Source organism: Parasteatoda tepidariorum, chromosome 3, assembly GCF_043381705.1.
Source record: "Parasteatoda tepidariorum isolate YZ-2023 chromosome 3, CAS_Ptep_4.0, whole genome shotgun sequence".
Lineage (NCBI taxonomy): Eukaryota > Metazoa > Arthropoda > Arachnida > Araneae > Theridiidae > Parasteatoda > Parasteatoda tepidariorum.
Window position 1 is genome coordinate 10,552,286 of NC_092206.1, and position 17,196 is coordinate 10,569,481.

The 17,196-nt window shown below is 31.8% G+C and overlaps 1 protein-coding gene across 1 annotated transcript in view; it reads left to right on the forward strand.

Moving 5' to 3' along the window:
- LOC107454842 (receptor-type guanylate cyclase Gyc76C) overlaps positions 1 to 17,196 on the forward strand; it is a 216,790-nt gene that overhangs the window by 152,696 nt on the left and 46,898 nt on the right. The window contains exons 10-11 of the mRNA XM_043048989.2: positions 10,804 to 10,912; positions 15,974 to 16,132. Coding sequence (XP_042904923.1) covers positions 10,804 to 10,912; positions 15,974 to 16,132 — 268 coding nt within the window. The remainder of the gene's footprint in view (positions 1 to 10,803; positions 10,913 to 15,973; positions 16,133 to 17,196) is intronic.

The following is a 17,196-nucleotide window of genomic DNA, read 5'->3' on the forward strand; positions in this document are numbered from 1 at the left end:
ATATTTTTATAACTATGCTTTTATTTATACATTCATATAAAGAATATTATTTACATATACACATGTATATATATATATATATATATATATATATATATATATCTGCTGTTCTTGACTTCCTCCGGTGAATGTGGTTTTGTGTAAGAAATAAAAACGTAACTTGAAAAGCTTTTAATTGATTATTCCTTAGTTGTAAACTGTATCAAGGTACACTTAAAATATTAAAAAAAAATATTTTGTTTGAACTTTTGGTTATGTTACTATAGTAAGTTTCACGCAGCCATGAATATTTATGTTTTTCTCTGCACAAAATATTATTTCTTTTAAAATTGAGTTTGGAACTTCTAAGTGTTTCAACACGAAGCTTTTCAAGACAAAGATGTAACTGGCATGTTAATAGTGTAACATAAAACAGACATACTGTGGTTTCATTGCTATTATGAAGCACCTCCGTTTCATTTCTGATACACACAGACTCAGAAATAAGTTACAACTAGCAAAAAAACTGATTGGCTAATTAGTGAAGGAGAATATGATAAAACAAGATAATTAAAAACAGTTTAGGGATGAGTGGAAAAGAAGAGAACCCAAAATATCGAAATTATGGTAAATTCTGTGGATGGCAAGAGAAATGGGATGCTGGACAGGTCATTAATAATGTTTTAAAATTGTTAAAAATATAGATCGATTTCCCTAAGTCTAGTTCAGAGGCTGAGAAGAAATATTGAATGATTTGAGCTGAAGTAAAATCAAATCTACGATTGAATCTTCAGCTATAGAGGACTATGAAATAGCCATCATAATTAAGCTTTGGAACGGATAAATCACCATGGTTTTTGTAATGACGGTGATCGTTTTATATTTATTAGTGGATTTGTTCAGGTAACATTATTGACTTTTTTTGGCCGTTACAAATGCAGCGTAATTTAGATGTAATGAAATAACTGTCTCAGAGAAATAAATAAAATCTTTTAAGAAAAATGGATTTATTAATTATTGAAAATGGCCGTAATTCAAAAATATAAAAATAATAAGGAAAAGAAATCCCTTAAAGNAAAGTGAAAACTGTTGCCAGCGCGAGAAAAGAAATATCATCGGTTTTATTGATACATACATACATACGTACGTATTAGCGTTTTATATAATATAGATAAGGAAAATAAATCTTTTAAAGGGATCAAGATAAAACATTCTCTTACATCGAGAATTTTAGTTAGCATTTTTTATATTTAACAGTATTGACTAGGATGCCCAATAGCCCCCCCCCCCAGTCGTCAAAAATTGGAAACTGGAAGTGAATGAATTGTTCCCAACGGACAGTTACGAGCATGGGGAGTGATCTAAGGTTGGTGATTTATCAAAGGAAAACATCGCCGAAAATGAAGCTAACACCCCATAATCAATACATACTTTGGTGATCGCGAATCGCCAACATGACTTTGAGAATTAGTTTAACCATGTAACTGAAACATATAAGAAATAAAGAGTTATAAAATAGATTTTGTTTTCGATTAGTCGCGACATTGTATTAATGCGTCTCACATTAGTATTGAAATAAAAATTAGCCGTTTTACATGAATCGATAAGAAAAGAATAACATATTTTATATTCGCTTTGTATAAATTTTAATAAAATTTAAACAATTAATTTAATTTAACTAAAATTCAGTTAATAATGATTTTAAAAAAATAGTGCGCGGAATCTCTCCACGCGGAAGAAGTTAAACTTCGTTACCTGCTACGTTAATTGTAGAAGAATCAGCAGTCGTAGAGGGATCACTAGTTCTATTCAACGACTCTTTTTCTTTTCCGCTCGCTTCCGTGTTCTGTAATAACGGTAATATTGTGCATTTTTCCCTCGTGGACCACTTGAACCAGTGAAAGTGCTTGAGGTTGCCTCATCGTCTCACCCTGGAAAATGTATTTGTATTAATAATGTATGTGAATGCGTCATAATGTAATTTCAGAAGAGAAAACCTAACAATCAATTGATATTCACAAGAGACGTACCTTGACATAACCTTAAATCCGTCGCATTGTCCGTGGGATTGTTTTCACTCATTTTTTACAATTGTTATCCACTAAATTTGAAAATAAAAAATACTACCCTATTAAATTATATGTGTATCAAAACAAACTAAAAAAATATTTATAGAAAAACAATACTTTTATGACTTTTATTATTTTTATGCTAGTGAGAACCAAAACAATATGGAAATGAATGAGGGAAAACTGGATCCTACCGCGTGATTTCCTGGCCAATAAAAATGTAGCGTTAAACGTTTAACGCAACCTTGTTGGAAGTCGCATAAGAAGTATCACTTCAAAAATAAGCTAAATAAAATAAGAAATTTTAAGAGCTAGGAAATATATGTAATGCCTATTGTGGCATCACAATTTTCATAATAATTAGTTTTTAGTAACTAAGACAAAAAAAGAAAGAAGAAAAAATCTGCACAGTTTTACGCAAAAGTAAAAATTCTATAGTTTAGAAATATTTGAAGTGTTACTGAAGTAATAGGGGTGAAATTCATTTTTGCCTAGAAAGTTGATATATCTCCCTACTTTTTGTAGTAGTCACAGTTTTGTGGGGAAAATACTTATTTTACGCGTTTGAATTTCAACATTCATGCGCTTGTTTCGAATAAAATCTTTTCTATCTTACTAATTCGGTGTTCATTTATTTTATCCTCATTCCAGAAAAAAAAAAACTGAAAGAGAGATAGATAGAGCTCTTTTTCATGTATGAACGCATTTATAAGCATTAGTTTTATTATTAAAGATTTACACGTGCATCTAAATTACGAAATAAAAAAAGAACTAGAATTATGCTACGGTCGTTTTCGTAACTTCTTTTTAATAAGTGTCTCCGTAATCATGCTTTTTAAAAGCTAATATGCGTTAATGATTTTTCTTTTGTTTCTTTAATGAGCATGCGTTTTTTTTTATTCCTCTATTTTTCAATATAAAGGTTAAGAGAGTCTGTAAAAATTAAGATAATCTCTTGAACTTTAAAGTATAGTAAGAAACGAATTATTTAAATGCGAGTTCCATATAAAAACTTTTATTAAAATGTTTCCGCTTTCTACTTGTCAATATTAATACTTTATTTGTCTCAATGAGCAGGAAAATTAAGGAAACATATTAAATTTGCTGATTCAGGCATAAAACTTCTGCCGCATTTTGGAAGAGTTAATCGGATTTTACGATTCAATTCTTGCCAAAAAAAAGCAATAGGATAAATCCTTCTATAATTACCACGTTATGCGTGTCGAAATTATTTTCACTTGGTTTTTGTTTATAATTGTCATTTTGTAAAGCTGGTGTAAAATGAAATAGAGTTTTAAGATTTTAATTGCTTTTAAACGAATATTTAAACATAATGAAATATATACATAATTCATTTTTCTTAATTTTTCTTTCATATTTTTTATTTAACTTAACTGAAGAAATAATTTTGCAGCGATTTTTTTTGTGACATTTTATTGAATTTAAGCCAACCTATTTAAAAACTTTTACTCTACCAGCAAACACTGGCATGTTTTAAAACTAAAATATTATCCATTCCTAGAATGTGACTTAACTTATTTTTATACTAGAAAAGGAATATTATTAATTTTTTTTTCAATGCCCTTCTGATGAATGACCTTTCGTCATACAGACATTTGAAGCAGTGGCCCCCATCCCCGCCAAGCTCTTGGGCGCATTCACCCCCCCCCAATACAAAAATTGCTAACTTCCCCCTTTCATGTTAGTTTGCCAGTTGCTTCTTTTATGTATGTACTTAAAAAAAATTCCCTCGTCTAAATTCCCCTGCCAAACTATTCGTTTTATTTAGTGTTAAAATGCCCCCCCCCCCAAGCTTTAAGTGGGAGCATCGTGCGCCCACCTTCCCCCATGATGGGGGCCCCTTATCTGAAGGTCAGATTTGTTGGCGACTTTTTCAGGGGCACCCTATTAGGTGGGCCAACGTTGCTCCCACAGCATGGACAGATAGTACGGAGAATAAAAGAACATCCATGCCTTGCCCGGGATACGAACCCAGAATCTTTCTGATGCAAGATCAGTTCCCTAACCCCTACACAGGCCGGTCGGTAAAATGGAATATTATAATTTTGATGATTAATAATTTTGATTCATTAAAAAACATTTTGATTGAATTAATAACTACATAATGGAAAATATAATTAACAGAAAATATGATTTATGTTTTGAAATTAGGAGTACTGAATCAATAAAATTAGGAGGGGTGTAAGTAGGGAGCGTATTTTAGTTTACATTCCAGTCTTGCCAAAACTCTTGGAACCCATTCGCTCAAAGTTAGTCGCTGACTTATTTACTATAATAAAACTCTGCACTCAATAATTTTCATTTTATTTCTAAAATTGACTTTTTGTGAACTTCTTTTTGCAGGAATGCCTTTCAATAATTTTATTTAAAGTATTTTTGTGTGTTCTGACAATATTAGTTTCCGCTGTAAGGCGTGGAAATGCATTTTATCCCTCCCTCTAGGCCGCTGTTATTTTTCTTCTTCTGTTTTTCTTCTTTTTTTTCTTTCTCTCTCGGCCTCTAAAGTTTTTCTAGCTTTGTTTCTCAGCTTTATTTTTCCATTTTTCGTTGGCAACTTTACATTTTCTTTTTTTTATTTCAAACCCTTTTTGTTTCTTTACATTCTTGTTTCGCTAGTCTTAAAAATGGGCGCCTATTTTTGTAGCGCTCGAAGCTTGTCGACTGTTATTTCTTATTTGCGACCGCTTGCGCGACCGTTACTGGCGCGCAAGGGACTACATTACAGGGACCGTTACAGGGACGCCACTCCTGTTATGTTTTTTTTCCCTTTATGTTCTCATTCGTTACTTTCCTTTTGGGGTGTAGAGGTCTTTCTGTAACTCTGGCCATTGGAAATGGGAAAAAAAATTCTTATTTGTTTATTTACGATGTGAATGAAGTTTTCAGTCAAGTAATATCACTATATCGCTTATATACAGTGTATATTCTTATAATAAATTAAGTCCCTTCTTAAGGAATTGTCAACAGGTAAACAACAATTTAATGTTTAGTTTTCGTACCATATCATAATTAGGTGATACATCAATCAAAAGAATTTTTCACAAGATCGAGTACAATGGGGACCTTTGGCATTTATGTTCTTTTTTAACCCCTACAATACCCTATAATAATGGAAGAGACAATTTCAGTTTATATCAATCTTTTTTAAAAAAATTTCAGAAATACTTAGAGAATTTATTTCTTAACTTTACAGGTGTTTGGGTAAAGCGATTTCTAAAATTTTTCAATAAAGTTTAAACTTGTTGAGGTTTAAGAGACCGGCCCTAAATTAGGAATATATATGAGTACTAATAAGCTTGTAATTTCTATCGATTACTTAGATTGGTGTTTTTCTGATAATTGCAATAAAATTTCGATAACCAAGATTAAATATTTTAGAGGGAAAAAAAACTAATCTTTCTGTTATATGTGTTTTGCTATAACTTAAAAATGTTCAATAAAGCAAATCAAAATATTTGGAACAGTTTTTAATTAACTATAAAATTTCGAAAAATCAGTTAAAAATTGCCCAAGATATGAGCATTTAAAGTATTTCTTTCATACTGCGCGTGCGTGGAAAATTTAACTTTTTTGTCATAATTTTGTAGCAAATCGTATTTAGCAATCAATGAAAAGAATTAAATTTGAATAATAATCGACAAAATTAAGAAAAAATAAACTGCAATTTTCTACGATTTTTTTTACATTTTAAAATAATAAGTTTGGTGTTCATTAAAAATTTCTCCTAAGAATTTGCTTAATTTTGTTGTATGGTTTTCTATGTTATAGGAATGTAAGATTTTTTTTTTAAATGTTTATATTTCGAGAAATATTTGAGCTACGCTTACGAAATTTCATGTAATTATTACAAATAATAAGCAAAGTATAGAATCGAGTTTATTGTTTTTAATTTTATTGTTATATTTTCTGGGATAGGATGTTCAAATTTTTAATAACAGTCACACTAAAAAAATTGTTTATTATTTTTTTTATTTAATTAATCTTATGAGATCAATAAATAAATTTTTAATTATAGTTAAACTAAAAAATGGTCAAAAAATCCTTATTTATTTAATTTTTTATCTTCTAGAATGATGGGGGCAGAAATGCTTAAAAATATTACGAAATCACTCCAGAACATAACGAAATGACGCCAATGAGCGTCATTTCGCTATAGTTTGGATTCATTNTTCTTTTTATTATTATTATTATAATATTATAATAATTTTTATTATTATTATAATAATTATTTTTATTATTAGAAAAGATCTAATGAAATATTTTGAATGATAGCAAGATTCTTCATTCCTTCTACTTTTTATTCTTTTTAACAAATATAATATGCTTGTCTACATTTTCATAATTGAATCAATCAAAAACTTAAATTATTTGTTACAAAAAAAATTAAATTCAGTAAACTCTGCAAAAAAAAANATAACTAAAAAAAAAATTAATATATTTTTAAAAAAAAGTCAATGACTATCAAACCCTATCGAAAAAAGATTATTTCAAGTAAGACGGATTTGCGTAGTTTCCCAAACCCCTAACTGTAAAAGGGGAGGGGCACATCTAGCTATAAAGACCGGTGCTACTTCTACGAAGCTGGAATTCTCCCAATTATGGCGTGAAGATACTTTAAAACAACGCAATTAATACCGGCAGCTAATTTTAACTGACAGCTGATTGTAACTAACCTTCATGATTAATTATAGCGCGGGAATTGTTGCTAAGTATTTTTTTTTAAATTCTCCAGCGGTCTGATATTAAATAAACTGTTCAACAACTTCATCGAAATAAATTTAAATTAAACACCCTTACTCCAATTTAAGAGGATGCCACATCGCGTTAGAAATTCTTCCTCACAAACACTCTTTCACCTCCATAACTAATTTAAAATTTAAAGTATAGAAGTAGTGAGTTTAGACTGAGCAGAGTAAGTTTCAAATAATGAAAAGAAATTTTCAAAATGACAAAATGCGAGCAATTTATTGGAAAAGAACTTATCCATTGCGTAATCATAAGCTATCGTCTCATCATTTATTTCATTTTGAAATTTTGAAAATTTCTCTTAACAGTATTTGAAACTTCATGGCTTGCTCGCTTTTTCTATTCTTTAAATTTTAAATTAGTTATGGAGTTGAAAGAGTATTTGCGATCAAAAGTTTCTCCTAGGTATGGCGTCCTCTTAAATGCGTAAAATAGATCTTCTAGGAAAAGGGAAATGAAATACAGTTTCTTATATCCTATGCTATTTTATTTTTATTTTATAACCATTGTTGAACAGCCGACCCAATTTTCGGGTTTACGACTACTAATGTTCCACTCCATAGACTTGTAATTTTGAACCCAATCCAGAAGACAAGGGAACACCTGGATCAAGGATTGGGAGAAATTTGCTTTCGTGGAGGACTTTTTGGTGGAACTAACCCGCATTTGCGTTACATGCAGATGAAGACCACGAGAACCTCCCACGGTCAGCCTGACGGCAAGGGGACTCTATCCCATGATCAGTCAACCACTGAGGATATTTCACGTCAGCACTGTGGTCGATGCAAGTCGGATGCGGAATTCGTATAAACCAACCATCGCCGGGATCGAACCCCGGTTCACCTGATTGGAACGCGAACGCTCTATCCCCTGAGCCATCGCGGCTCATCCTATGCTATTTATTTTATCTACGAAGTTGGGAGCCGGGATAGCTTGGTTGGTAGGGCACTGGGTCCATGTTCAAGAGTTCGTGGGTTTGATCCCCGCCGGCCGAAGACACCCTATGTAGTAAATGGTGACTGCTGCACGTTAAATTTGTAGAATCGCAAAGTCCTCCATATTCCCATAACAAATCAATACCTCTGGGGGTGCTGATCCAGGAGTTTCCTCGTCTTCTGGATTGGGTTCAAAATTACAAAGCTTGAACATTAGTAATCGTAAACCCAAAAATTGGGTCGGCAGTTCAACGACGGTTTTTTTATAAAAAAAAAGGGGGGGGGGGGATTTTCGTAAAGAATCAGTAACGTATTACCACATAATCATACTGCATTTGCAATTATTTGGATAAGGAACTTTTAACCGTTTTAATGAGTAATTATTTTAGCTAGCATTCATGAAACGCATTAGCTATTAAGATTTTACTGTCTTTCCACAGTTAGTTAAAAATAATAATAAAATTGGAGTTTTAATCAATCTCAACTGTACAGTTTGATATTAACTGCTAAACATCTGCTAACTGATCAATCAAAAGCTTAATTTTTTTAAACTTAAATTTTTAATATGGTGACTACATTAACTTAATATGGGTTAATTGTATAAATTTTATACGGGTTTTTAACAATGATATGTTTCTTATACAATACCTCTGCTTAAATTTTTTTATATGGTAACTACATTAACTTAATATGGATTAATTATATAAATTATACAAGGNATTTCACGTCAGCACTGTGGTCGATGCAAGCCGGATGCGGAATTCGTATAAACCAACCATCGCCGGGATCGAACCCCGGTTCACCTGATTGGAATGCGAACGCTCTATCCCTTGAGCCATCGCGGCTCATCCTATGCTATTTATTTTATCTACGAAGTTGGGAGCCGGGATAGCCTGGTTGGTAGGGCACTGGGCCCATGTCCAAGAGTTCGTGGGTTTGATCCCCGCCGGCCGAAGATTCCCCGTGTAGTAAATGGTGACTGATGCACGTTAAATTTGTAAAGCCGCTAAGTCCTCCATATTCCCATAACAAATCAATACCTCTGGGGGTGCTGATCCAGGAGTTTCCTCGTCTTCTGGATTGGGCTCAAAGTTACAAGGCTTGAATCGTAAACCCAAAAATTGGGTCGGCAGTTCAACGACGGTTTTTTTTAAAAAAAAAGGGGGGGGGGGGGATTTTCGTGAAGAATCAGTAACGTATTACCACATAATCATACTGCATTTGCAATTATTTGGATAAGTAACTTTTAACCGTTTTAATGAGTCATTATTTTAGCTAGCATTCATGAAACGCATTAGCTATTAAGATTTTACTGTCTTTCGACAGTTTGTTAAAAATAATAATAAAGTTGGAGTTTTAATCAATCTCAACTGTACAGTTTGATATTAACTGCCAAACATCTACTAACTGATCAATCAAAAGCTTAATTTTTTTAAGCTTAAATTTTTAATATGGTGACTACATTAACTTAATATGGGATAATTGTATAAATTTTATACGGGTTTTTAACAATGATATGTTTCTTATACAATACCTCTGCTTAAATTTTTTTATATGGTAACTACATTAACTTAATATGGATTAATTATATAAATTATACAAGGGTTTTTAACAAGGATATGTTTCTTATTCAATACCTCTGCTTAAATTTTTTATATGGTAACTACATTAACTTAATATGGGTTAATTATATAAGGGCTTTTAACAATGATATGTTTCTTATACATTACCTCTGCTTAAATTTTTTATGTGGTAACTACAATAAATAGTAGCAGTCAATAGCTCAGGTTGCTCCAACAGGGAAAAAAAAGTTTAAATATAATAATAATTCATCAGATTTCAAATTTGTATTTTACATATAGAGTTTTCTAATGTCCTTCTTTTAATAAAAGTAAGTATTCTGAAAAGTAACACTTTTGTTGTTGTGTTTGTTGTTTTGTTTTCGTGTTACATAATGTGTTCCGCTTTTAATATATATTTTTAAAAAAAAATATTTCCTATGATGGTTCACATTATATGTCATATGTTAATAAGTAACGAAAAAACATGAAGTCTATAGAAATATAACGAGACACACCTGAGATAAGTAGGACTAAAAACGAAACATTGAGGAGATGAAAGAAGATTAGAAGCACTTCTAAAGATCATTAGAAGCACTTCTAAATTTCCTCAAGAAATCAAACTGGTTTTAAAATTCATTTATATCACCTTCCTCTTTATTGATACACAGTTTTCTTTACCGTTTTTGCTTAAAGATGCTTATTTTCGACTTTCATTTTTTAAACGCCCTTAAAGGTGCTTTTTTCATTGAGTGTTTTTAAAAAAAGTGCTTAGATTTTTGTTCTTTACAATGTCGATTTTCACCAGGTATTATGCAAAAGCGTGCTTTTCACATTGTCCTATTCAACGTTTTCTCAATACCACAGTCTGTTTCGGCACACAGTTAGTTCATAGCGTATGGAAGTGCCAATCATTTTACATGTTTGACAGAATACTTGGGAGTCCGCATGTGCGTCTACTGAGCTGGGTTCGGTGAGATTATTGCACTCTCATGTGCAATTCTGCTGCATTTTGCAAGATACTCTCAATTTCAGGCTTCATATTCCACCCTCTGATGTCGAACCGAAAAATGTCTCGATCATGTTAGATTGACTAATATAATCAAGAAAAGAGTTCTTTGTTATTTAGTTATTAAGTAGTTATTTTATCACGATCATGTAATGTCTTTGAAAATTATTTTGCATTTTGTTAGTGTATATAGTGCTTGAAAATATTTTTTGAGTGCTTAAAAAGTACTTAAAAGGTGCTTATTTTTTGTTGAAAGATTCGGCTACGCACCCTGTTGCATGAAGGGTGGTCATTACGAAGTACCCCACTTCGTATTGAGAGTTAGTTTGACTAAGACTCTGAAAATACCTATTAAAAGTGGACATAATGAAACATCCTGTATTGTATTGATGATTAAAAGAAAAAACTCTACATGAAACTGCTTTTTGAAAAAAATTTTGCGCATACCACACACTATCTCTATTTAATTTGACGTGTCATTTCAGAAATTGGAAGTATGAACAGGAGATCGATGGTTTGTTATGGAAATTGGAAAGATCTGAGATCCAGAGGTATGGCCAAGATGGACTAGGAATGATACATTATAGCAGCCGGGTAAAGATTAACTTGAATTGTGTGTTATTATATAACATTATGTTTGCAGATAAATACATTGCTTTGTAATACACTCAAGGACAAAAAAATTAGCGCACCAAGAAGGAGTCGTCAAAATGAAACGAAAATTTACATACGTAATGACTACTTTGATATAAGTAAATGATTAGAAAATCAAAGACAAAGGATAATTTATTTCAGAGAAAAAGGCAAAAGAACGGAGGAGTTAATACCCCATTGGACCCCCTCTAGCGCGAATGCACTATGCGATACGATCGGGCATACGATACGATACGATGCGATGTTCCATATTTGCTGTAACCTTGCCTCTAGTTCGTTCAAACTCGTGGGATGCCCAACTCGCCTGTCCCAAATTATCCCAGATATGCTCGATTGGCGACAAATCTGGGGACCGGGCAGGCCAAGGAAGGATAGTAAAAGTACGGAGACAGTCTTGTGACAACCTTGCCATATGAGGCCGAGCATTGTATTGTTGAAAAATGGCTCCTGGGAGCCGTTGCATGAGTGGCAACACATGTGGTTGCAGAATTTCATGGACATAACGCTGGGCTGTCATGGTGCCACGGAACAATACTAGGAGTGACCGTGTATTGTAGGCAATGGCAACCCATACCATCACACCACCTGTGGAAGCGGTGTGTTGCTGTACAGCAAAGGCAGGATTGAGGCGTTCACCACAGGATCTCCACACACGAACACAATTGTCATCCCTGCTGAGATTGAATCTGGATTCGTCGTTAAAGACGACCTTTCCATTCCGCTGCAGTTCAATTTCCTCGTGCGCGGCGAAACTCCAAACGGAGGTATTGATGGGTGAGCACAATTATTTCTTGGTGCACTAATTTTGTCCATGAGTGCACTATCAAACTTTTATTTACCCTTAACTATTCTACCTACCGATAATTATTGCAGAATGTTCACGAGAATCCTGTTACTCTGATTACACAGATAACTCACTTCGATGAGGGGTATATTTTATTTATATTAATTTAATATTGTATAATTTATTTTATTTATTTAATTTGATAGCAAAAAATATTCCTCTACGCATTAACAATATGTGCAAAAAATTTCAAGTAAATTGAACAAAAATTATGCCGCGTTGAACTTTTCGAATTTGGTAAATTACCGAAAAATAATAATCAGAGAAAACAGTAATTTGGAAACTTTTAACAATATTAATTTTTCTGTTATAGAACTGTATGTATTTACATTCATATTATAAAATAATAATAAAATTTTTTTTGATTGCGTTTGAAAAATTATGTAACAAATACATATATAAATTTAATAAAAATTTTATCTTCAGACAATGTAAATATTTTTAAAATGTCGAATTCATTGACTATTTTTTTATTTTATAAATATGAATATTTTTTTTTTAAATTAAAGCCTTTGCTCACAAAACTATATGGTATTTAGCTATTCTGTTTTTGTTTTTTTAAATTTAAAAAAACTTGAAATTTAAAAACAAAAATTAAGTCCCAAAAATTAAATCAATGATTCAACTCTTTGCAGAGATTCTCGATAGGGTTCAGATTCGGAGACTAAGCAGGCTAGTTTATTATTATTATTATGGTAATCGTTTTGTTACCATGGAATACCTCGCGACATGATATATAGCGTACCCGTCTTGGAAGTAGCATGAATTCAACTCGTGAAACAACCGCCGCAATATTGGAAAACGCCGAATGTTTACATTTAAAAAAAATTAATTGCCTTAAAGAGCCGTGATGGCTCAAGGGATAGAGCTTTCCTCTTTCAATCAGATCAACCGGGTTCAAATACCAGCGATGGCTGGTCGATACGAATTCCATATCCGGCTTGCACCGACCACAGTGCTGACGTAAAATATCCTCAGTGGTAGACGAATCATGGGTTAGAGTACACTTGCCGTCAAGCTAACTATGGGAGGTTTTCATNTTTAGAAAATTATTTAAAATATTAATTAATTTATTACATTTCATGTGAAACCTGTGCATATATATAATTTAAATATATACACAAATTTCTGACAAAAAAAGAAAAACCTGAAAGCCCAGCTGTCAGATAATTGACATTTAATAATAATATACTCCCTTTTCTACGTTTAAATACCTTTGCACTACTTATTGATACTGATGAGTTTATGATTTTGATTAAACACTTTTCAGAGATTTCAGGGTGCTATGCTATCAGTTTACAACGTTTACATACCGATCATTCCTACTTAAATCAGCACCAAATTAGTTTCCAAATTCTTTTTCGATGCTAATTTTGAAAAAAATGTTGGTGCTAGACAAAATTGCTCTCACTCTGTCAAACAAATCCCATTTTTGTTACGACTCTTCCATAGGTAATTGCATAAAATGATATTTTAGTAAATGAATCATTAATTCAGTATTAGTATAATTTTACAGTTGTTGTTCTATTAAACTGCATCGAAAGTTATTTATAACTCAACTTTCTGGAAATGTGGCAACTGATTTGGGAGGGAGATAATATAAAAAAATTAACATACGATCATATGAAAAAAAAAAGCATTTCGAAGTTAAGTGAGATGATGCTAACCAACCAGCAATTACATCCTTAACTAAATCTACTATTGAATCATTAATTCAATAATTAATGCCTTCCTCTAAAACTTGATAATACTTTGAAAGAATAAAAATTGAAACTGAATATTAAATATTAGTTTTTTAATCACTAACAAAAAAAAATCGCAATTTAATATTAAAAAATGCTCCTTCAACCAGCAAAAAAAAAAAANAAAGCTACTATTATTTACTCGCTAAATACTCTATAAAAAAAAAGAAATCTAACTAAATGGAAAACTATTTAAAGATTTGAGGACAATACTATATGTAAATCATTTATAAGCATTATTTTCAAATATATCATTTTCTTATTTTTCATACATTTAGGTGAATCACTTTTACCGAGATTTATTGCACTATATTTTCAAAATTAAAATCAATCACCTGCACTGAGTCAATTTTAACCTCTTACTTTTTTTAAAATCAATTTTAATCTTTGCGAATTAACATTAGATGAAAATTAGTTCTATTTTGTCATGTAATTCTCTTCCCATACCGATTTCTTTATTTTTTTTCTTTCCTTTTTGTACTAAAAAAAATTTTTTCAGTTAAATATATTCGAAAATCCTTTCGCATTTTCTTCGAAAGCAAACTCTATTGTGTATTGAGTATTTCAACCCTTCAGGTGATGGAGTGGACATCAATTAACCATAGCTGAGGAGGGAGTGAATTTCACGCCCATTTCCGCAAGTAAGGGGGAAAGCATTAGCGACTTTTCACGTGCATGGCCGTTTCGCCGGACAAAAATCAAAGGCTTTTTTTACGTGCAGGACCATCTATAAGGGAAAAATGAAGGGAGGTTTTCTACGTTCACGACCATTTGCGAGCGTAAAAAAAAGTACGACTTTCTACGTGCAGAACCGTCGGTGGGTTAACATATCTCCCGTATTTTAACATACGTATACTGTTTAAGCTATTGAAATACTTTTATTACTTTCACATGAAGCGTAGCGTTTTTAAAAATGTCGATTTTCGTTTTTTAAAAGCCCTTAAAGATGCTTTTTTTATTGGGAGTTTTTAAAAAGAGCTTAATTTACCCTTTGCGAAAATGAGATTTTTTCTTTACCGTGTCGATTTTTGCCACGTATTATGCAAAAGCGTAGTTTTCACATTGTTCTATTCAACGCTTTTACAATCCATTCGAACACAATGCATTTTGGCTTGCCGTCGGTCCATGGCGTATGAAAGCGCCAATCCTTTTACATGTTGGATGAAATATTTTCAGGTCCGCATGCTTGTATACTAAACTGGGTTCGGTGAGATTATTGCTCTCTCATTTGCAAGATATTCTCAATCCAAATCAACATAACGAGCTGTCTTCTTTCTGCTCCGTATTCTAGCCTAATTTTGTGTCTATTACCACATTAGGTGTACTTTATTTTATATATCCATCGTTGAACAGCCGACCCAATTTTGGGTTTACGACTACTAATGTTCAACTCCGTAACCTTGCAATTTTGAACCAATCCGGAAGACAAGGAAACTTCTGGATCAGTACCCTAGAGGTATTGATTTGTTATGGGAACATGTAGGACTTTGCGACTAGACAGATTTAACGTGCATCAGTCACCATTTACTACACGGGGAGTCTTCAGCCGGCAGGGATCGAACCCACGAACTCTTGGACATGGGTCCAGTGCCCTACCAGCAAGGCTATCCCGGTCCACATAAGGTGTAGCGAACAACAACCTTTTTACGTGCTGATCAAAATGGATGAAAAAATAAACAGAACGCGACAGAAAGAGAATGAGTTGAAATTGAAATTTGTAAAATATCAATGACCTGATATCACAATCATACAGTTATTAAATTCGATTATCCAAAGGTAACACGACGTAGAAATAGTTTTTTTTTAAATATAATTTTTTGCTTTTGATTACGAAATTAATAATTATAGTAAACATTTCTTGAATTATATTATAAAAAAAAAATCTCTTCGTAACTTTTAATATATATTTTTAAATGACGAATTCCTAAAATGAGTGAAATCGGTCAAATATATCTTGAGAGGTGAAATTGTAAAAATTCGACTTTTATACATACATTACTCAGCATGAAAAGGTGAAAAAAAATTTCCGGGACACCGTTCTTCTGCTTAACCTTTTACTTACGGATGGTACAACATGTGGACCATATGTGATGGTACAACTTGGAACACCGTAAGCAAGAGTTAATTTAACCTTTTGCTTACGGCTAGTGCAACATGTGGACCGCGCATGATGGTACAACTTGGAACACCGTAAGCAAAGGGTTTAACTATTGGGACCATATTTTGCAGATGGAAGTTGTCTTAGAAACAAGGATAGAAATCCGTCGAAAAAAGTGTATGTGTATTCCGAGAAAGTAATGTGATCACTGGACGCAAAGTTTTTAAGGTGTAACTGTTTTTATATTGAGCATTGTGTGCCAATGTTCAGTAACATTTAGTTTTTTAATTATGTATTTTTATATTTATATTTTCTAGATGAGCTTAACTAGTCACATGTCAACAGAATCAAAAATCATTGAACAGATTTTTACTAAGACAGCCGTATATAAAGGACAGATTATTGCATACAAACCACTGCGCTTCTCCAAGAAAATTGCAGATATCCCCAGACAGGTTAAAAAGGAAATGAAATTGGTATGTTTTTTCGTATGTTTTTTTTGCAGTATTTATATTACATTTCTAAGATTTCCTTTTAAATTTAAAAAAAAAAAAATTTTTTTGCGTTTTAATGTTTGTTTTATTTTATTTTTTCTAAAAACATTCTTTATCGATTTTTAGTTTTGTTTGTAATTTTTTTTAACCTGTAAGGATATCGATAAAATTGACTTGATTATACAAAAAAAAATTTCAAGCATTTTTTTTTTGCGTTTTAATGTTTGTTTTATTTTATTTTTTCTAAAAATTTTTTTATCGATTTTTAGTTTTGTTTGTAATTTGTTTATAACCTGTAAGGATATCGATACAATTGACTTGATTATACAAAAAAATTTATGGAAACAAACAAAATAATAAATCAATAAAATAATAGAAAATGCGCATTGTATCATTCATTTTATAATAAATTCCATAATTATTGGCAGATAACGTATTTAAAAAATTCTAATAAATTACGTCTAACGTTGTCAATAAAATATCACAAAAAGTCTAGTATTTACATTAGTATATCTGGCTCCTAAGGATATAAAATCGTGTAAAATACAAGTAATACGTTTCTAAATTTATGACGGACCCGTTTCAAACTAAAGCCAGTTATTCTTCCTCCTAAGGAAGTAAGATCATGTAAAATACAAATAATACGTTTTTAAACTTCTCAAATTCTCTTAATTTATTTTATGTCCTCTTTCAAAATGATACCAGCTGTTCTTTCTCCTAACTTAATAAAATTGTTTAAGAAAACATGGAAAATATTAAACATTAATGCAAAGGCAAGAAGAAAAATTATTGAAATTAAATATTTAAAATAAATAAAAGCATAAAAAATATAGTAAAATGTCGGAAGACAAAAATTGAAAAGATATAATCTCTTCATCAGCTCACACGGTTATATCCGCTAAAAGGAGTGCTTTCTGATCTTACATCAATAAAGCAAAATTTATCAATACAATAGTGTGAGGAGCGCTCAAAAACATTTTAAACGAAATGGAACACATTAAGTAAAAAAAATATCACGTAAAAAACAGTATATGGGTCCAGTGCCC